General features: G+C 45.1%; 2 protein-coding genes across 11 annotated transcripts in view; one reads left to right on the forward strand and one right to left on the reverse strand.

The window, feature by feature from the left end:
- Window positions 1–23,000, reverse strand: part of NTN1 (netrin 1) — a 362,388-nt gene that overhangs the window by 315,256 nt on the left and 24,132 nt on the right. The window lies entirely within an intron of this gene.
- Window positions 1–23,000, forward strand: part of PIK3R6 (phosphoinositide-3-kinase regulatory subunit 6) — a 59,731-nt gene that overhangs the window by 21,431 nt on the left and 15,300 nt on the right. For all 6 annotated transcript variants that reach the window (XR_008849478.1, XM_056549674.1, XM_056549673.1 and 3 more), the window contains 9 exons: window positions 5,604–5,728; window positions 8,029–8,115; window positions 14,665–14,756; window positions 17,654–17,722; window positions 17,847–17,979; window positions 20,645–20,714; window positions 20,913–21,096; window positions 21,367–21,511; window positions 22,899–22,982. Coding sequence is in view for 5 of the 6 variants with exons in the window: in XM_056549674.1 (XP_056405649.1) it covers window positions 5,716–5,728; window positions 8,029–8,115; window positions 14,665–14,756; window positions 17,654–17,722; window positions 17,847–17,979; window positions 20,645–20,714; window positions 20,913–21,096; window positions 21,367–21,511; window positions 22,899–22,982 (877 nt within the window). In the remaining variant the exon portion in view is untranslated. The remainder of the gene's footprint in view (window positions 1–5,603; window positions 5,729–8,028; window positions 8,116–14,664; window positions 14,757–17,653; window positions 17,723–17,846; window positions 17,980–20,644; window positions 20,715–20,912; window positions 21,097–21,366; window positions 21,512–22,898; window positions 22,983–23,000) is intronic.

A 23,000-nucleotide genomic window follows, 5' to 3' on the forward strand; every position in this document is an offset into this window, starting at 1 on the left:
GTTTCGCAACCCGACCGATTTACTATGGAATTCACAGAAAATCTTGTGGGTAAATGGCTGGAAATATTGACCTAGAAAAAGCTGGTCAGAAAATGTTCCCCACTTTTCCCAATAGTAAATAGAGAGGAATCCTGCATGTCTGAAACAACTTTTCCCACTAGTAAAAACCCGACAATCTTAATAAATTTGAGTTATCATACTTTTTAACTTGAGGGAAATAAAAGCTACATTTCATTGGGAGGGTCTTCTTAGTTTAGGGTACCCCTTTGGGGGTTTCTGCTAAAGTTGTTGTTAATGAGTTGCAATACTAGACGCAACTTGTAGACAGGAGTGGTGCTGTTTCTGCAAAAAAGAAAATGTGTTTTTCTAATCCTGGACAACCTCTTTAAGTCAGGTAGAGGAAACGCTGTCTGCATCTGTGATTGTGTTATGTTTTCACGCTCATACCTATTGCTGTGAACTTCTGCTTAGTGTTTTTGAAAATGCCATCCTGTCTTGCAGCAAGCTCTGGTGATCACAGAGTGGATGCCCTGGTTTCTGCTAACTGGGGTGATGTTGGATTTTGGAAGCCTGTTTGAGTCAATTTGGTCATCATTCAACCTAACAAGCTATGTTACTATGTCTACCATCCAAATAAGTAGGACCTATAAGTATCCAATTTTGAACAAAAGTAACAGCATAGTTCCCTACGTTTTCCTGTTCATGTAAGGTTTTAACAACAGTATCAGTAGATAAAACAACACACCCTAAAAGCATGTAAGGTGGTGATAAGGGAGCATGTGTAAAAACTAATTTTCCCTTTGTAAATAATGCTGTTTCATAGCCTCCTACCTTCCTCCTATATGAGATTGGCAACACTGTATTGATTTTTTGTTACTAGGGTACAAATGTCATTTTTTGTACCTACATCTCTTATGCAGACCTATGTGATCACATTAGCCAGGTGGGTATGGCATTTTATATTTTCCTATTGACTCCCAGGTCAAATCTGGCAGCAGCCTTTTTGGCCCAAAATAACACCATGCCGTAAGTATGCCATTTTTGGGTTTCCTTACAAAAATGCTGTGTGTGTTTCTAGTCTTACTCAATTAGTTTTGCCCATTCTTATTGCTAGATGCTAGAAGATAGGGCAGATGGTGTATAATACAAATGGAAGATCAGACTACTACACACAGTTTGTACCATGTATTCTAGGAGAAACATAGCCCTGCATAGGACTGTAGATACAAATCAGTAGGAAACTGTTAATCGAGAGATAAGTTGCTTCAAAGTGTTATACCCCTAAAATGGGATAGTGTGCACAACTTCCTTTACAAATTATTGAATTTCAGACCTGTGCTCTCATTGGTGGGAGCGCTTAGGTGATTCTACGAGTAAAGGAAGTTCAGGTCACCTTAAATGGCACAAGTTTCACAATAATCCTCTAACACATTATGTAAGATAGTTTTTACAACAGCTTATACAACAGCCTTTTACAACAGCTTATACTTCCTTTTACAAGTTTCCATTTCCCATTTCCATAGTCTCAGCAATACTTACCCAATACATGTTTTCATCCAAAAGAAATTAACAAAAATCAGACAAAAATTCACAATATATAGAGAAAGGATTATTAACTCGGTTTAACGTTTCCTGTCTAACACAAACCCAGCACAGATCCTCTAGCACAAAGTTCCGTTACAAACTAGCTCTTATACGCATTTGTATATTTTTAGATGAAAAACAGGAACCTGAAGCACTTATTGAGATATCTTTAGTTGATGATTTGTTTTTCAGCAGAAACAAAAAAAAACCTAACTTCTTTTCCCGCCCATGCCTTTGATCAAAAGTTCTCTTTTCTTGGAACAATGTTAGAGACGATATTCACTTTCCGGCAACTAGTATTGTTTGGAAGAGCTTCCTATGTCAGAAACTTTGGCTCAACTATTATCAATAAGGTACAGGAAAGTTGTCACTCTGAATGTATTACAACTATATCAGAGCATATCTGTAACACGGAATCAAAAAAACTTTGAAAAGTTAAAACTTGGTGAAGTCTTCACGCACCAATTGGGTCTGTTCATATGTCTACATATGGGTGACTCTTGCTTATAGATAAGTATCTGGTTTTGCTTATAAAAGAAAGGTATCTTACTTCTGGAGAAGAGCCAATTTGCATTGATTTTATATGGAGTTATGATTTAGCACCGGAACAAATCTAAAGACTTAACATGAACATTTTATCTAAAGTTCACAAATGCTGCTTCCTTTTAGAGGCTCTGTGGTATCCCTAAACATATGACTTATCGGTAGCGGATGTTGAGGTTACATTCAATACCCAAAGAAGACATCAGTGAGAGACAGAAACTAAACAAGATTAAGACTTATGTTGTGATATAGTATTGTACACAGTGCTTTCAATGGCAACAAGGTACCTTAAAATCACATAAAAAAAATAAGTAATCATAAATTCAATTTAATTTTAACAAGTATTTAGACGCATATAAAGGGAATTCTTTTGCACTATTTTTATGGCGGGTGAAATTGACCATTCCATAGGCTGGTAGTAAAAATTTAGTCCATCTGCTATATCTTAAAGTAGGGATCGACCGATATCGTTTTTTTAGGGCCGATACCGATAATCGGTGGAGGTTAGGGCCGATAGCCGATAGCGGACGCTTTAAATCAATGCACTGCAGTGGCCTTTGCGGTGCCATAGACCGCCGCCACCACCCGCTTCTCTCCCCCTGCCTGTCCGAGGGTCCCGAGTCCTATCACCGCCACCCCCGCACCGCTCCCGCCTCGCTCCCCCCACCGCCGCACCGCTCCCCCCACCGCCGCACCGCTCCGCGCCCCCTACCGCCGTGCCACGTCGCACCCCCCACCGTCCCGGACCCATTGCCTCCCCCATCCCCGGTTTTATAATTACCTGGGCCCGGGGTCCACTCTACATCTGGCTCCGGTGGCGTCCTCCTGAGCTGTCACTGTACGCACTGACGGTGACGTCACGTCGCGCACGTCACGTCACTCGTCATTGCGCACAGCGTAACGCTGGACGCAGCAGGAGCCAGGGACAGTAGTGTGGGCCCCAGGAACAGTTAATAATAAAAACAGGGATGGGGCCGGGGCGGTGCTGTGGGGGGGACGGTGCCTTATCGGCAAGGTAATTGCCGATACCGATAATGCCGAAAATCGTGATTATCGGCCGATAATATCGGCCAAACCGATAATCGGTCGATCCCTATCTTAAAGGAAAACTATACACTGGGTTATAGTGTGGGTGAACAGAAGTCCATACAGGGGCCACTTATATTGTTTTATCCACTGGCCGCGGAGTTATGCCCCTGTAAAATTCCGCTCTTTGGTCCAAGGATCGAGCTTTGAGGCAAGGCCCCTGCCGGCCATCTGCCTCTGCCTCCCGGAGTGAACGTCCTAAGCCCGCCCCGTACTTAGCATCTTCATTACCTTAAACTCCATGTCCTTGTGACATGGAGTCACATGTCCCGTGAGTGCAGCGCTCTGTCTGCAGAGCACATGCGCCTAAAGATTTTACCCAGCTCTCATGTCCTCATGACGCGAGAGCTCTGCGCATGGAGAGCTCTCACATCATGAGGACGTGAGAGCTGGGTAAAATCTTTAGGCGCATGCGCTCTGCAGACAGAGCGCTGTGCTCACAGGGCCGGCTTAGGACGTTCATTCCGGGAAGCAGACGGCTGGCGGGGGCCCCGTCTCAAAGCGCATTCCTTGGACCAAAGAGCGAAAATTTACAGGGGCATAACTCTGCGGCCAGTGGACAAAAAAATGGAAGTGACCCCTGTATGGACTCCTGTTCACCCACACTATTACCCAGTGTATTGGGTTTGTGGGTGAACTGTATGACAATTTTTCTTTAAATGTTATAACTTAGTTACATGGGCACTGCCATTTAAAAAAAAATTTACTTTTGGTATGTCAGAGAGTTTTGATCGGTCAGGGTGTTAAGACCCTGATTGATCACAAGAACGAGCAGGAAGAAGTGCTCACCTAGGTATGCTTTATGCCATCTCTGTCACATGACCTAGATGGGTTCATAATGTAAGTCTATAGGGCCAGAGCAGGAAGAGAAGCGCTCATTTTCGTTGGTCAGGTAATTTTTTCCTATTGACAGGAATGCTTTAAACTGTGCCTGAAATACCCTAAATATTCAGGTGTTAAATACCATGGTATATTAATAGGATATGAAGGCTTGCAAGGAATAAATGGGACATAATGTAGCACCAAGAGACAATTTAGCAAACCACTGAAGTCAATATCAACTTGCAATAGTGGGTCTTTCTCCTGGGCTTAAAGGGGTACTCCAGTGGAAAACTATTTTTTTATTTTTTTTTTCAAATAAACTGGTGCCCGCAAATTATACAAAATTTTTAAATTACTTGCAGTACTTATCAGCTAATGTAAGCTCCAGAGGAAGTTATGAAGTTATTTGTAGTCTGACCACAGTGCTTTCTGCTGACACCTGTCCATGTCAGGAACCATCCAGAGTAGGAGCAAATTCCCGTAGCAAACCTCTCCTGCTCTGGACAGTTCCTGACGCGAACTGAGGTGGCAGCAGAGAGCACTGTGGTCAGACAGAAAAGAACTACTCAACTTCCTGTGGAGCATACAGCAGCTCATAAGTACTGGAAGGATTAGGATTTTCATATGAAAGTAATTTACAAATCTGTTTAACTTTCTGGCACCAGTTGATTTGAAAAAAAAATGTTTCCACCGGAGTACCCCTTTAAGGTGGCCGTACACAGTAATGTCAGCCAAACTCTGCTGTAGATGTGATAACCTTTTTGTTCTCAGCAGAGATTTTGACAGCTTCTGACACTTAACAGGTTGATTCACTGAGTATCTTCCATTAGGTATGAGAGCATGGCTACAGTAATAAGCCAAGGTATTATAAACTTATCCCTGTCTTGCATCATGTCTGTTTGAGACTGCTCATTTGTTTTTTATGATTATGATTTAAGATAATATTTTCTATTCCACAGAAAAATTTGCTATATTACAGTACATCATCAAACACCCATAACTTACAACAAAAAAGAACCAAAGAATATGTCTGCACTCACCACGGAAGTAAAGTTCATTTCATACTTTATTGTAGATACAAAATCTTTGAACAGAGTCGAGGTACAAATCTTCACCCGGGGTGCAGGAAGGGAGAACGGCTAGGCAGCCGACGGCAGGAACGTATAGCTAGAACAACAGCGCGGTTTTGTGTCAAGGACGCATCATCCGGTTCCGCGCTGTCGTTCTAGCTATACGTTCCTGCCGTCGGCTTCCTAGCCATTCTCCCTCCCTGCACCCCGGGTGAAGATTTGTACCTCGACTCTGTTCGAAGATTTTGTATAGACAATAAAGTATGAAATGAACTTTACTTCTGTGGTGAGTGCAGACATTCTTTGGTTCTTTTTTGTTGTATTTTGCGGAATTGCTTTTCCTGCTAGTGTCTGGCACCCCACTTTTTCCTTCACCAGGATTTATCTAGAGTGCTTATTTTTTGCAAGCAAGTTATTTATACATGTTGTAGTGCCCATCCCCCAGTCTCTGCTTTATTTGGAAACATCCATAACTACTTACATGTTTTTTTTACACAGGTTCTGACTAAAAAATGCAAACCCCTGAATCATTCAGAGAACAATAGATGTGAAAGACATTCTGGAGCACTGACCGCTTACTAAGCACGTCTGGCCAATAAATGCCTTCTCTATGGACCTCTCAGGTAATATAAGCGGGGAGGGAAATTGGGTGAACTACCAACAGAAAACATGTACAATGGAGACATCTTGGAGACAGACAATTTGGGTCTTACCACTAGTACCAATGGTTCCTCACTTCAACTAAGTGGTATGAAAGGTCTTCCAGTACTCTTTCCCTTGGGGGTTATAAACCTTATCTAAACATGTCAACTAACATAACATCACCTTGGTGACAGGACATAGGAAATAATAGCCTACAAAAGTATAAAAGCTTGGAAACTATCCTACCACTACGGAGGAAGCCCCTTAGTGAACCGTTTTCACTGATTTTAAATGAACTTTGTTGATATTTGCTACAGTTTTGCTATTGAAAACGTGCCAGAATTCTGGCATCATTTGGACCAAAAAATTGGCTTACATGACACTTCGTCAGTAAAGTAGGTATTTCCCTTCTCTGCTACCTGTCTCAAGTAACAGACACAGTAAGGCTGATTACAAGATGTGGAGACCGGGCTTAGCATGTGCTCTGTGCTAAAATGAGGAGATAAAGAGAAAGGCTATGTTTCTGAATTTGTGAGCTTACAGATGATCTGTTTTTGCATCTAAAAACAAGACTTTCAGTAGCAGCAGTATTAATAGCACCTTGCAAAGCTTCCTCCACATATAATTCCAGTATTGTACTGTATAGATTAACCCTCAGCACAGTGCAAACCTGTTCAGTGCACTTTCACCAAAACTATGTCATGGCATAGCTAACAGTATTATATATTGTTGTGTGCTGTGATTTGCTACAGATGTAAGGGAAAGGAAGTGTGAGTGTACTCCTGGCAACCAGCTCTGTTCTGGTCCCACCCCTGAAATGGAGGTAATGAAAAAAAAAACTGAGCACTACAGAAGGGGGCTCAATAACAACTGTACGGCTAGGTTCATACTAAGGAATCTATGTCAAGAAAAATTTTGAATCAGTCGGCGCTAGGATCACGCAGACATTGCAGTCTCCATAGAGGGAAATGCACTCCGTGTGGATTCCTCCTAAAGAATGACAGAGACCATTTTTTTTGGTAGCGGGATATTCCCTGCTAAAAATTCCATAGTGTGGAATGCTGCACTTAATTCCGCTTGAAAATTCTGTAGTGTGAACCTGGCCTAAGAGCACTAAGATCACATTTTCAGCTAATCAAATAAAACCATGTTTTATTTGATTAAATGGTTGAAACAAAAGGTAAGCAATAGCCAACAGTTGGTGTAATTTTTGACTAGAAAAAAAGTCTAAGAATGTGACAGATTTATCAAACAGTTTGGGCCAGAATAAAAAATCTGTCTGATAAAACTGTCTAGTCTAAGTTTACACTGTCTACGGATTAGTCTTAGTAAATCTAGGCCACAGTGTTAGGGACTGTCCACACTGCAGTTATTCTGCCAGTGGGATTCTGTTGCTCTGTGCATACTGGGAAATCGCCACAGCAGAATTCTGTCTGCTTGAAGAATGAACATGTTATTTCTGTGGATCAAATTCCGCTGGGCTACATTGCTGTCTAAGGGTGCATGCACACTACGTTTCTTAAGATACGGGACCGTATACGGCTGGGGAGAGGGGGGCGGAGAGTCGGGGGCGAGGCAACCGCACGCTGCCGTATGCGGTCCCGTATCTAATGTGTTTCAATGAGCGACCGGAGTGAAACGCTGCCTCCGGTTGGCTCCATTTTGCCCTGTATACGGTTTCCCGACCAGACCTAAAAACGCTGTTGACTACGTTTGTAGGTCCGGTCGGGAAACCGTATACGGGCCAAAACGGAGCCGACCGGAGGCAGCATTTCACTCCGGTCGCTCATTGAAATACATTAGATACGGGACCGCATATGGCAGTGTGCGGTTGCCCCGCCCCCGACTCTCTGCCCCCCTCTCCCCAGACATATACGGTCCTGTATCTTAAGAAACGTAGTGTGCATGCACCCTATGAGACATTGTTAAAATCATCACTAGGACCACGCAGATATGCAGAGTCTGCTGCAAGAGGACATTCAGCGGACAGAACTCCGCTGGCTGAATGTTCGCAGTGTGTACAAGCTCTTAGTGGTTTTATCATCTGCTGGCAGGATACTGGTTGATTTAGGCAACACTGTAAAAATCTGCTTCTCATATCTTTCAGAAATTACTTCAAAACAACAGGTTTTTGCTCAGTTTGATCTCCATATATACAATATATATACACACACATATATACGCACATTTATATAGGAAGTGAATTATGTCCATCATAAGTTGACAATCCTAAAATAACTGTTTCTAACAAATAAAGTTGTCTGAATTTTTGTTGTTTTAGCAACCGAGGCCGATATGGTTTATCAAAAGGTTCAAGCGATTCTTCGAGGTCTTGACATTCAACACCCAACACAGCAGTCTGACCCAGGTAAACTAGGGTTAAAGATGTCAAATAATGGACGATAAGTCAACCAAAAATAAATAAGTAGATAGTAAGAGAATATTTAAAAAAAATAATATGTTGGGCAGCACAATCTAAATGTGAGATAAATTAAATATGATAACCCAGACTCAACAATCTGACTGAGATCAAAATTGTCATAGCAACCAATCACAGCACAGCTTTCATTTTACCAGAGCTCGTTAAGATATGAAAGCTGAGCTGTGATTGGTTGCTGTGGGAAACACCAGACAATTTTGGTTTCAGGCAGATTAATAAATCTGGGCAAAATGTCTGGTTGAAGATATGTCCAATAATTATGTTTTCATCAATTTAATCACCTCCCCTAATCTAGAGACTGGTAAGAGTCTTAATCGAGCCCAGATTAAATTTTTTTTATACCATAACAAAATATCACATTTTGTGAATGTGTAAATATCCTCTTTTCTGACATTTTGACAGGTTTAAATGGAATGGGTCACCATTGCATTTTTTTAATAAATAAAATTATTAAGAGAAAGCATTTCATTTATGTATTTAGTTTTAGGAAAATGTAGTTTTATTGTTTTTTTTATTAATAAAGTGTGTACTGGGGGCTGCCATTTCTGTAGCCTCTTTGTGGTATGTCACTTCACAACACCTACACAACACCTACTCCGCCCCTGGCATCTTATCCCCTATCCAAAGGATAGGGGATAAGATGTTAGATCGCGGCAGTCCCGCTGCTGGGGACCCCGGGGATCGCCGCTGCGGTACCCCGCCATCATTACTGTACAGAGCGAGTTTGCTCTGTGTGTAATGACGGGCGATACAGGGGCCGGAGCAGCGTGACGTCATGGCTCCGACCCTCATGACATCACGGCCCGTCCCCTTAATACAAGTCTATGGCAGGGGCGTGACGACCACCACACCCCCTTCCCATAGACTTGTATTGACGGGGGCGGGCTGTGACATCACGAGGGGCAGAGCCGTGACGTAACGATGCTCCGGCCCCTGTATAAAAAAAGTCGGCTCCTCCCAGCAGGATATACTCGCCTCCAGGCCCTGAGCTAATCAGTTTTAGTTCCAGAGCAATAGGAGAGGACCGACAGGTCCAAGACGACCCAAACTGTGCGAGAACCAGAAGAAAAAGATACAACTGAACACACCCTCGGACAGAGAACCGAAGAAAAACCCCAAAAAAGGGTGGGAGCTGTGTCCCCCAATGGATCCTCCGAGAAAGAGATTTTCCGGTAAGTAAATAAAAAATCTCCTTTTCTCTATCGGCTCCATTGGGGGACACAGACCGCGGGACGTACCAAAGCCGTCCCTTGGGTGGGCAGATAAGCAGTCAGGCAGACGGCCGTTCCACGGCCGCCTGCAACACTTTACAGCCCAGACTAGCATCAGCCGATGCGAAGGTATGAACCCGGTAGAACCTCGAGAAAGTGTGCAAAGACGACCAGGTAGCTGCCTTGCAAATCTGCGAGGCCGAGGCTCTGTTCTGGAGATCCCAGGATGCCCCAACAGAACGGGTAGAATGAGCCACAACCCTGAAGGGAGGAATCTTCCCTTTACAGCGATAGGCTTCAGAAAAGGCAGACCGAATCCACCGAGAAATGGTGGCCTTGGAAGCAGGTTGTCCCTTACGACGACCTTCCGTAAGGACGAAAAAGGAATCACACTGGCAAAAGGAAGAAGTAATAGAGAGATAGGACCTAACAGCCCGAACCACATCCAGTTTGTGGAGTAAATGCTCCTTAGGATGAGAAGGAGCAGGACAAAAAGACGGGAGGACAATGTCCTCATTGAGATGAAAGGCCGAGACCACCTTAGGCAAAAAGGAAGGATCTGGCCAGAAAACAGAGAGAGACGCCAATTCAGACACCCTCCGGATGGAGGTGATAGCAACAAGAAATGTCACCTTCCAAGAAAGGAGGCGCAGAGACACCTCTCTAAGGGGCTCAAAGGGTGCACCCTGGAGGGCACTCAGAACATCCGGACATGAGAATTAGAAGCCAGAGGACGCTGGAAAAGAAAAGAAAAGGCCGAAACCTGACCTTTAAGGGAACTGAGAGACAACCCCAGTTCCAAACCCGACTGCAAAAAGGAGAGAAGACGGGGGAACCGAGAAAGTCACAGGAGACAGGACCTGAGCTTCACACCAGCGAAAATAAGACTGCCAAGCAAGGTGGTAAATTTTGGCTGAGGAGGGCTTACGAGCCCTGAGCATGGTGTGAATGACTTGGGAAGAGAACCCGCGGGCCCTCAAAACCGCGGTCTCAACCGCCAAGCCGTCAAATGAAGCGACTGTAAATTGGGGTGGCAAAGAGGACCCTGTGAGAGCAGGTCCGGACGAAGCGGAAGGTGCAGCGGAGCGTCGTCCAGGAGCCTGACTACGTCAGCGTACCACGACCTTCGGGGCCAATCTGGAGCTACCAGAATGGCGGAAACGTCCTCCGCTTTGAGCTTCCTCAGAACTCTGGGAAGGAGCGGAAGGGGCGGGAACAGGTAGGGTAGGGGAAACCTCACCCATGGAATCACTAGGGTGTCCACGGCTAGAGCCTCAGGGTCCCGGGACTTGGACACAAAAGGAAGGATCTTCCGATTGTGCCGAGACGCGAAGAGGTCCACGTCTGGAATGCCCCAGAGGTCACAGACCTCCGGAATGTGAATCGCCGAAATGGCCGGAACCTTGCTTTCCGACCAGATGAGAATCTTTGTCACCTCGGCCATGGCTGCCGAGCTGCGAATGCCGCCTTGGCGATTTATGTACGCCTGGACGCGGACAGGACGGGACCGAAGCCGGGACTCCCAATGAAAAAGACAAAGAAGAATCGCCCGTAGTTCCAATATATTTATCGGAAGAAGGGCTTCTCGGGGAGACCAGAGTCCCTGAACTGTCCAATCCCTGAACACACCGCCCCAGCCCGACAGACTGGCATCCGTTGTAACTACCTGCAAGTGAAGGGGAAGAAATGACCTTCCCTAAAGAAGAAGGGGGGAGCGGAGCCACCAGAGCAGAGACTGACGGAACCAGTGAGGGAGAACAATCTTGCGATCGAGGGACAGAGGGGATCTGTCCCATCGAGAGAGAATCGCCAGCTGAAGAGGGCGGTAATGAAACTGGGCAAAGGGTACGGCCTCCATGGCCGCCACTATCCGACCCAGGACTTTCATACAAGTGCGGATGGAAACTGGGACCTGAGCCCGAAGGGAGCGGACTCCTGACATAAGAGTCAGAAGTTTGTCCGGCGGAAGGCAAATTCGGGCAGAGGCTGTGTTGAAGTGAAGTCCCAAGAAGATCAGAGACTGGGTGGGAGAGAGGACTGAATTGTCCCGATTGACCATCCAACCGAAGAGAGTCAGAGTGTGAAGAGTGACGTCCAGATTCTCCAGAGTCTGGGCTCTGGTTGGAGCCTTGATGAGAAGGTCATCCAGATAGGGTATCACCGAGACTCCCCTCGACCTCAACAGGGCCATCACTGGCGCAAGGATCTTGGTAAAGACCCGAGGAGCCGTGGCCAGGCCAAAGGGGAGGGCTACGAATTGAAAATGCCCCTCAGGATGATGATGGCCTGGAAATATTGGCACATGGAGGTAGGCATCCTTAATGTCCACCGAAGAAAGAAACTCCCCTTGTTCTAGGGATGCCACTACCGAACGGAGAGATTCCATTCGGAAGTGGCGGATGAGAAGATGACGGTTGAGAAACTTGAGGTCTAGGATTGGTCGTACAGAACCGTCCTTCTTGGGGACCACAAAAAGATTGGAATAGAAACCCCGAAAACGTTCCCCTGGAGGAACGGGAACGATAACCCCCTGGAGAAGCAGAGACTGGAGAGCCTCTCGAAATTGCTTCGCCAGAGAAGGAGACCGGGGGGCCCGGGATCGAAAAAAGCGATCCCTCGGGAGGGAGGTGAATTTGATTCGGTAACCGTTGGACACCACGTCCCTGACCCAGGAGTCCTGAATGTGTGTGGTCTAGATGTCTCGAAAAAGAAAGAGACGACCTCCCACCCGCAGTTTGGGTGGGGGCTTCACTTCATGCGGAAGTGGGTTTGCGGCTGCCTGATTTGGCTGCAAACCGGCCGGAACGGTTGGTGTCAGACTTCCAAGACGGGCGCGCCCGGAACGAGGGAGCCTTCTTGTCCCGCGAAGGTGCCTGCTCAGACCCCTTGCTGGGGCCAAGGGTCCGAAAGGAAGAGGACTTCCTTTGGTTAGTGAAGCGCGCCTTATTTTGAGGCAACAAAGAACTCTTACCCCCCGTCACCTCAGAGATAATCTCGTCAAGGCGCATGCCAAAAAGACAGCCACCCGTAAAAGGAAGCTCAGTGAGAGACCGTTTGGAAGCGGCATCCGCATTCCAAGCTTTAAGCCACATAGAACGGCGGAGAGCAGCTAGGTGACCCACAGCAAAAGCATAACAACGGGCTGACTGCATGGAAGCTGTGCACAGACATTCCCCAGCTTTAGAGCATTGGAGAGCCAGAGCACACAGATCCTCTGGGGGGGGGATCCCGCTAGGTGCCCTGACGGAGTTTTAGGCACCACTCCGATAGGACCTTGCACGCCCATGTCGAGGCGAAGATGGGAAGAAGCGAAGAGCCAGCTGCTTCAGAGGCAAACTTCGCTAAGGACTCCACCTTCTTATCCGTGGAATACTTGAAGGCAGCCGCATCTGCCAGTGGCAGTGAAGTAGCCTTAGAGATTCGGGAGATTGGTGGATCCACTGAAGGAGGGGAAACCACCTTAGTGACAAGATCCTTGTCAAATGGATAATGTTCTTGAATCGTCTTTATTCCCGGGAACCTCTTGTCTGGATGTTTCCATGCAGATTCCAGAATGTCAACAAAGTCAGCGTGAGAGCTGAACCTTTGAGGTGCTGGCTTAGCACGATGAAAGGATACTTCAGGAGTTACATCCAAAGATCCCGGGACCTCTTAAGTGAAAGGTGTCTCTTATGGCTGCGACCAATGAGTTCATGGCTGAGACCAATGAGTTGGGACGGGACCCAAAGGGGGAGCGCCCACGCCTATCTGAAGACTCAATGGAAGAGTCGGACGAGGCACCCCTAGTACGCTTGTGAGAGCGTGAAGTATGTGGGGAAGAGGAGCGGGCCCCCAGAGAGGGCCGGCGCAGGGCAGACCACTTCAAGGCTGACGCCACTTCCCGGGAGACCTCAGCCACCGAACGGGAGACTTGAGTCAAGTCAGCCATATACCGAGTCAGAGAAGAAACCCAGGCTGGAGGGGCGGCTGAATCCACCGGAACCAAAAGGGCATCCGGGGGTACCAGGGGGTCTGGGGGAGTAGTGGAGCAGGCAGAGCAAGTGGGCTCAGTAGAGCCAGGCATCTTAGCATTACAGTGCTTAGAGACAAAATAAGACACAGACATTCCAGTTTTCTGTTTAGAGGGAGGAACAGCTCTGAGTACGGACATGTCAGCTCTGAGTCCGGAGAAAACGAAAGTAAGCCGGCGCTCAGAGCGCCCGGCCAGAACGAACGCCGCGGCTGTCAGCCACATATAAGGTGCCACGGTCATAGCCGCACAGTGAACACCACACACACACACACAGTGAAGCAGTAAAAACACATTCACACAGTGTAAAAACAGAATGCATGCCCCCTAAGATGCCCCTGAATAAAAGTCAAGCCCCAGTATAAGCCAGCCCCATAAACCTGAAAAGGTGGGCCAAAAACTGAGGGTCTCCAGAGGCTGCAAGTCCGCACCTAAGGGAGAAAAGGGAAATGTACTTACCTCAGTCAGAAGAACTTACCTAATGGAGTCTTCCATGAAGTCTTCAGTCAGCTTTTTGTCACCTGCATCACGCCTACCTGCTATGCGCGAGCGAGGCGAGCAGGGGAATAGGGGGACCCGGACCCATGAGGTACCAACCCAGGCGCTGACCGTTGGCGAGGGGGGGGGGGTCAACAGCGCATATACGCAATGTCTGTGCCCCCTTACTCGCAATGGGGAAACAGGGAACCGGAGTCCCTGAGTCCCCACCTGAAAACATGAAAGAAAAAGGAATAAAAAAACTAACACGTCCCTATACTACAAAAACAATAAATCAGAAGACCTGGTCTGGAGAATTACAGACCATGTCCACCTCCTGCAAGACACTAAGCTAAAACTGATTAGCTCAGGGCCTGGTGGCGGGTATATCCTGCTGGGAGGAGCCAATTTTTTTTTATTATTACCATGGTGTCACACCTCCTAGAGACAGCAGCATACACCCACGGTCTGTGTCCCCCAATGGAGCCGATAGAGAAAAAGTAGTCTTAAGCTTTAGGGTGTAATCCTATATCATGGGAAAGCACAGACAGAGTCTGTTGAAAACTAAATATTGCTGCCCCGTGGTTCTGCTGGTTGTAGGATAGCAAAATGGATTCTAAATAGAATTCTATATTGGGTTCACTTATGATGACTTGTTGGTGGAACATGTGCTGCAAGGCGACACGGAGATGTATTGGTACAAAGTAAAGAGATAGATTAATAAACATTAACAAAAGTGAAGTCACTCTTTTATAATATTCAACAAATATTCTGCCACAGGAATGCTGAGATGGACTCTGCACAAGAGCTTGGACCGGAACCCGAACAGTGGAAATATTATGGTTGGAGTTCTTATTAAAGAGCTGGAGAAGGTATGAACATTCAATAGACACAACTACTAGAGTCAAGTATAACCTTACTACATTACACTATAGACAGAATAACAGGCTGTAGCATGTCACCTAAGTATCTGACCTGGCTGGATTTCAGAAATTTCCTGAATAAAGAGGTGATTGTTAGTTTCAGAATCATATGGGAGCTGAGGTATGAATTTTCTATATATGTTACAAAATGAAAGCTACAAGTGGATAGCAACACACAGCACTGCAGAGCCGGAATTAAACCTTATAGCCGGGGTAAGGACATACAGATCACACAGCAGCTGGTATCCTACTGATAATAGTATGAGGTGTAACATATGTCCAGTAGAACAACACAGAAGTCTCTAAAGGCAAAAGCAGAAGAGAGGGACTGTGCACTCACCATACAGGGTACTTAATGAAAGGGCATTTATTTTCTTAATATTTAGGGTAGGGTCACACGGAACGGATCCGCAGAGTATTTTACGCTGCGGATCCGCCAATGACCCAACCCTAAATTGTGCCTCCAGCTGTTCCCCTGTGTGCTGCGCGCAGCGGCAATGCGCTGCTCCGAGCAGCCACGCGGATCTGCGAGTCACCGTGCATACTCGCAGTGTTCTCACAGACATCGAGGAGCGGTCGCGATGTCTGAGTACACTGCGCATGCGAGCAATGAATCGCAAGTTGCTGTGCGGCTGCTCGGAGCAGCGCATTGCCGCTGCGAGCAGCACACGGGGGAACAGCTGGAGGAACAATATAGGGTCATCGGCTGATCCGCAGCGTAAAATACGCTGCAGATCTGTTCTATGACCCTATTCTTAATGTAACAGATAGAATTCAGTGTGCGGGAGGCAGACTGGCAGTGGGGGTATTCACAGACTACAGACCGTGTCACGCAACCCTATGTTGATGTCACTCAGCCACTGCCTAATCCATGCAACAATATGGGAGTCCAAGCTCAAAGACTGCAGTTTATTGAACAGTGTCAAAAGCCTTACTAACATCTAGATAAGCAATGTCTACTGCACCTCCACCATTATTTTAGTCACTCAATCAAAAAAATCCATAAGATTAGACATGATCTCCCTGAAGTAAACCCATGTTTCTCATCTTGCAATCCATAGGATTTTAGATGTTCCGCAATCCTTTCCATTAAGTAGTGTTTTTATTATTTTCCCACTATTGATGTCAAGCTTATAGTCCCTATTATTTCACTGAGAGCAACCTCTTAAAAGAATATTATTATTCGATAAGTACTGACACAACAGTGTGGGTCAGTGGAATGGCATTTAGGTCCTAGTGACTGGGCTAAATTGCCCAATACCCCCATAACCATATAAGGGACAACTTTCTCTTCAGTAAATAGTGTGTGTGAAAAATGTGTCAGCCCCAGTCTCACATTGTAACCTATGATTATATGTAATACAGACATGTCACCAGATTTAGCATTTCGAGATACATATAAAGCTGAATGCAGTTGCTTCTTTGGGGGTTTGTCAACTAATTATTATTTCCTGAAGGCTCAATGTCTGTGTAAGAAAAACTTGCACTGATGTTAGTTTACGGGACAGAGTAAATCACTTTTGGTTACCAAGAAATGTTCCGTTTAAAACAGGAAGAATGAAATAAAAAATATGTAAATACTGTATTTTCCAGATACAACTTACAGGGGAATTCCAGGAAAAACCTTTTTTTATATATATCAACTGGCTCCGGAAAGTTAAACAGATTTGTAAATTACTTCTATTAAAAAATCTTAATCCTTCCAATAGTTATTAGCTTCTGAAGTTTTCTGTCTAACTGCTCAATGATGATGTCACGTCCCGGGAGCTGTGCATGATGGGAGAATAATCCCATAGGAACTGCACAGCCCCCGGGACGTGAGTCATCAGAGAGCAGTTAGACAGAAAACAACAACTCAACTTCAGAAGCTAATAACTATTGGAAGGATTAAGATTTTTTTATATAAGTAATTTACAAATCTGTTTAACTTTCCGAAGCCAGTTGATATATAAAACAAAGTTTTGGCCTGGAATACCCCTTTAACTCATAACAACAAGCTCTTCTCCAGTGAAGTCGCATTTTTTGCAGCTATGAGGGTGCACGTACGCCAAAGGGTCACAACAGCAAGGGCATGGGACCGAAAAATAAGTAAAATCTGACACTGTTTTTTAAGTACCTATATACAAAAGGTTTACTCAAGAAACTTAGAAAGTATAACTTGACTGAGTTTTCATATACAGGATCACTTACATAAGTGGATGAGCTTAAATAGATAAATAAATAAATAAGAGACAGATTACACTACATAGACAGTTAGCAGAAGTAGAGCATCTGACATATGACTACACTCACTATGTGATAAGGAATTGTGTGTAAACACATTTCTGAGATTTCTGATCACTGGGGGGGGGGGGGATTAATCAAAAAATCAAAAACCTGTATAGAGGAAAAGTGGTATAGTTGCCCAGAGTAACCACTCAGATTGCTTCTTTCATTTTTAAAAGGACTCTTAAAAATAAAAGAAGGAACCTGGTTACCATGGGCAACTGCACCACTCTTCCGCTACACAAGTTTTGATAAATCTTCTCCATTGTCTCTATTAAGAAAAAAAGCATCTGCTATATGTCTGCATTGTGGATACCAAACACTGAGCTTTGGCTATTAGACAACGGCTGAAGCGCTGCAATTATTTTAGCTGTATAAAAACAGACTAAGAATCCTAAGTATTTAATGGTGTATACAACGTTAGTGGTTAATTCAGATTGAAAATTAATAAGGAAAATGCAGGCATATTTCTTCTTTACACCGAATTACATTAAACACAAACTCATCAGATCAAGTAGTATAACTTTAGAGGCTATATGTTATGAAGCAATGCAAGTTTCATATTTTTCCTCTCATTCTAGGCAGAAGAAGAAGACAACCTGCACTATATCATCCCTTTACTGCACACTCTTATGTTTGCCATCACAAAGGTACTGTACACCGTGACAGGGTATGCATAAAACTATCCCGAAATCGTGATTACTACTTTTTAAAATGTCATTGATTCTTAGACAAAAAAAAACTAAAAACTTTACATTCCTTGGAACATTTCAGACTGCATATATTTCCGATGAACTGTATGAACGTGTTTACGTCTTCTGCAAAAAGATACTCACTCTTCCCAAACCATATTGCACGATTGGTCTGGACTACGCACAAAGACTAAAGACAGAGAAGAAAGTTCCAGGTATATATATAATATCTTTCCTACTTGAGGGTCTATTCACATGTACCACATCTGCTGTGAATTTGACACATGTAAATCTGCAGAAAACTCACAATGGACCATCTGCGAGTTTTCTGTATCAAATCTGGCCAAAAACTTGCATAAGGTTTGATGTGATTTTTCCCGCATAATTTTATGCGTCAAATCTGCTGCGATTGTGAACTTGCGTATTTCCTGGGACCAGCTGATGTTCTGCTCTGGCAAAAGGTTGTTAATAAACTTTATTAAAATAAAAGCAACACAAAATCTGCAGCAAAATCACATGAACACAAGAAAAACACTTGAGTCTAGTAAAATAATCAGAAATAAAAAACCATTGATTTCAATGGCACTTACATCCGCAGAGTATTTTACATAATCAAATATGCAGCGTAAAATCCGCAGTGTATGCGGTACATGCGAATAGAGCCTAAAGCTATAAAATCAACACATTAGCAGATGTCAGGGCAGATTTACAATTGCAAACGTGCCAGAATTATAGAGGAATGTGTGCTAAAAACTGCCTTGCACCACATTTATTTTGCACGTTAATTACTTTTCAGCCATTTATGTGCCTGCTCGATGAAGGGCATGGCTTTGCTAGAAAGGGCTTGACTTACGGTAAATAGGGTGTGGCTTAAATGCAATAATGTGCACCAAAATTGCCCCAAACTTTTGGCACAACAGTTTTAGACAGTGCATATAGCAGACACTTTTAGTAAGGGTCATTTTCCAATGATACCATTTGAGCACAAGTTGATTGGTGTTTATTACCAATTATAAACAGTGAATGGCAGTCCAGACGCTCAAAGGATTTTTTGTGCGCCACACACTTCCATTATTGTTGGCTGCACATCCCTTGTTTGGGGTAACATGATACCAGCAATCAGCCAACAAATGAGCATTTACATCTTTACACCATGTACTGATTGGCTTAATCTGCACCGGAAATTTGGTGCAAATTCTAGCCACTCTACTTTACCAAAGCCATGTCCCCTTATTTGACAAGGTGAATAAAGTGTACAAAATTCATAAGTGTGGGTGTTTTTTTGTTTTGTATGTTAAGAAAATTGAACAAGAATTTTGGCACATTTTCAGTAATAAATCTATTCCAATATCTGATATAATTGCTAAGAATACTCCCAGTTAATTATTGTGCATAATAAATAATAGTTTACATATACACTTTAAGAATGTGACCGTCTCCCCTGTCCCCCTGACCCGCAGGTCTGCTTGCTTGGTGTGTAAGGCTATCTTCACACTACGGAATGTCCGGAGAGTGTCGGCGCTAGGACCACACAGAAATGTGCCGTCTCATAGACGGCTATGCATACGGAATTCGGAATTTCTGTATCATCTAGCATGGAAATTCCGCCATGTGCACAGCGCAGCAGAATCCTGTTTAATTCAATGAGACTCTGCTGCAGTGGAATTTCAGTGACAAATGCCGAATCCGGCACGGCAATTCTGACGTGTAAACACGGCCTTAGATTCTGATCAGTATCCCCCACTTCCAAAAAACCTTGCTACAGGAAACCCTTTTCCAGGAAAGGAAACAGGTGTCCTATAATTGGATGAACAATGTCCTTCCCTCACTGGCCTGATGGGTTGCATGTGTGAATGATTCCCTACCATATAAGAAATCGATGACCTACATTGGGGAATTCCAGACAAATACGACACTATATGGTCCCCTTGGCTGCAGTCACCTCAAGTTGCTGGCTATGCACCCACAAATCATTCTTAGACTTGTTACCCCTGGATGTACCGCTTTCTTGGCCTTGACAACACCACATGTGTAACGATTCGGCTGGCTGGAGGTGGATCCTCTGTGCCAGAGAGGGATTGGCGTGGACCGTGTCGGTGGACCGGTTCTAAGTTGCTACTGGTTTTCACCAGAGCCCGCCGCAAAGCGGGATGGTCTTGCAGCGGCGGTAGCAACCAGGTCGTATCCACCGGCAACGGTTCAACCTCTCTGACTGCTGAGATAAGCGCTGTACAAGGGAGTAGACAAGAGCAAGATCGGACGTAGCAGAAGGTCAGGGCAGGCAGCAAGGATCGTAGTCAGGGGCAACGGCAGGAGGTCTGGAACACAGGCTAGGAACACACAAGGAAACGCTTTCACTGGCACAATGGCAACAAGATCCGGCAAGGAAGTGCAGAGGTGAAGATACTGATTAAAACCCATGCGCCAATCAGTGGCGCACCGGCCCTTTAAATCGCAAAGACCCGGCGCGCGCGCGGCCTAGGGAGCGGGGCCGCGCGCGCCGGGACAGCACAGACGGGGAACGAGTCTGGTAAGCGGGTCGGGATGCGCATCGCGAGCGGGCGCGTCCCGCATCACGAATCGCATCCCGGCTGGGGACATTATCGCAGCGCATCCGGTCAGCAGGTCTGACCGGGGCGCTGCGAACAGGAGAACGCTGCAGATATAATTTTTGTTTCAAATTTTGTTATTTGAGCTTTTGTTCTAAGTTCAGTCTTACTCTGTAAAGAACCACAATTGTATCAGCGAACTTTTTGATGGTACTGCTTTCTTACCCTTTGCCTGTTTAAGTCGAACACTATGCACTGTTCTTTATATTTGTATATTTTTTTGTTGTGTTTTCAATTAAATAAAAAAGATAATAGTTTATATAATATTTAGGTTTTTCATATCAAAAGATGGTGGTTTTGGAGCAAAACCTCAAGAGGAATGTCAATAACCACCAAGACAGGTAAGACAACTTCTTTATAGTTTCTTACCAAAAAGTGCATTGTAATTTATATGTAAGCGGTGTGAAATTAGGCCACTAGTCATTTCATTATAGTCACTATCATTATTGGTAAAAATAAAGAAATATTCAGGGGTCACCTTAAGAAGAGTATAACTCAAGGGGACTGTCTGTCCTACTGAAGAAATATGTTTCTTGCAGGGTGCTACTGTTTTTGGATCCAGCATTGGTCTCTGAGGCTGTATGTAATACACTTCTCCGAGAGACTCAAGCCAGTCAGATGTCTCACTCGCCTGTTTCATGTATGACATATGTCATTTCCAACTGTATTCAGGCTGCACATGGCAAAGACTGTGACATAGCATTGCTACAACAGATGCTGAAGGTAAGGATTTAGGGGGGGAATTTATCAATGCTAACACCCAAGTATTTCCCAACCAGCCTTTGGCTGTTCAGACATGCTGGGAGTTGTAATTTTGCAAAAGCGGGAGACACCCTGGTTGGAAAACACTGGCTCACACCATAAAACGAGTGCAAAAAAACTCACAAATTACATTTTTTTTCATGCTAGAAAACTAGCATGCAAACCTTGATAAATTCTCCCTTTTAACTATTACTATAAGTCAGTGCATTCATTTTGCAATTTTTTTTCCAGGATAAATCCACTGAAGAAGTGGAACTTTGGTTTCAAGAAGTTCTCTTGGTAGTGGAGCGCAGCGAGCAGGAAAATGCATCCACCAGGCAGAAGCACAGCGAACGGTTGTGGGAAATCTATAAGAAACTCATCTCATCTCAAGAAGGTAAAAGCTTTTATATTAATTTTGTACTCCACGGTCTTAAGTACTTTTTCTTATTTTTGACACTAAGGTTTCTTTGTTTAGACATCTACAGTCCCCCATCTTATTTTCCTATGCATTGATGTTTACCAGAGTAATTCTTAGGGATGTCCCGATACCATTTTTTTTTAAGACCGAGTACGAGTACCCATACTTTAATTCTAGTACTCGCCGATACCAAGTACGAGTACTTATATTTTAAAGGGAATCTGACAGCAGGGTGACGCGGCTTCTGGCGCTGTTTACCGTATGATATGTGGGTCCTTGTTGTGTACAATGGAGGCGGCTGCTGTAATATGAGCAAAGATTTCTCTCTTCTCCATTGGGCAGAACAGGGAATTTGCATTGGCGGCGAGACCTATGACCACATGGTGAGCAGCAATAGAAACCGGGTCACCTGCACCATCTACCTATAAATTCAAGTTAGTGCAGGTGACTCTGCTGTAAGATTGTCTTTAATAGTAGGTAGTATCCCCCTGCAGACATTAGCAGCAGCCCCCCGGCAGTCATTAGTAGCAGCCCCCCCTGTAGACAGCAGCCCCCCCCTATAGACTGAAGGCCCCCTTGTAGACAGCAGCCCCCCCTTGTAGACAGTGGGCCCCGTTTAGACAGCAGCAGCAGAGCCCCCCTTTAGACAGCAGCAGGGCCCCCCTTTAGACAGCAGCAGGAACCCCCTTTAGACAGCAACAGCAGGGCCCCCCTTTAGACAGCAGCAGCAGGGCCCCCCTTTAGGCATCAGCAGCAGGGCCCCCTTCTAGACATCAGCAGCAGGGCCCCCCTCCTTTAGACATCAGCAGCAGGGCCCCCCTTTAGACAGCAGCAGGGCCCCCCTGTAGACAGCAGCAGCAGAGCCCCCCTGTAGACAGCAGCAGCAGGGCCCCCCTGTAGACATTAGTAGTAGCACACAGCTCACCTGCGGCTGTCCTCCGTCGGGTGCTACCGCTCTGCTGCCCCGTTCTTCTGTCCTCCCGGTCTGCATCATGTCGTCCTATGGAGGAGTATGTAACATATATGTCACTCCGCTTCCTCCGTAGTGTTACGCTTGGCGCAGGGGAGGAGGCGGAGTGACGTGTGTGTCACATTCTCCTCCATGGAACACTATGAAGCAGACGGCGGACCGGAGAACGGGGCAGCAGAACGGCACCAGGTATCGGACATGGTATCGGGGACATTAAACGAGTCATGTAAATGGCTAGTATCGGCCGCGATACCGATATCGGTATCGGGACATCCCTAGTAATTCTTTTACAGATTTCAGCTATTTCCCTAAAGCATGCTAAAAATTAAAGCAATGGTCAGACTGAATGTTATAACCAACATTTCTATGTATTACATTTTTTTTCCCATATAGAATCAGCGATGTTAAAGCTTCAGAGAATCCCACTGCCAAGCCCAAAATTCAGTGTTCATCTGTGGACTGACGATGATCAACTATGTAATGTATTTAGTTCTG

This window comes from Hyla sarda, chromosome 13, assembly GCF_029499605.1.
Source record: "Hyla sarda isolate aHylSar1 chromosome 13, aHylSar1.hap1, whole genome shotgun sequence".
Lineage (NCBI taxonomy): Eukaryota > Metazoa > Chordata > Amphibia > Anura > Hylidae > Hyla > Hyla sarda.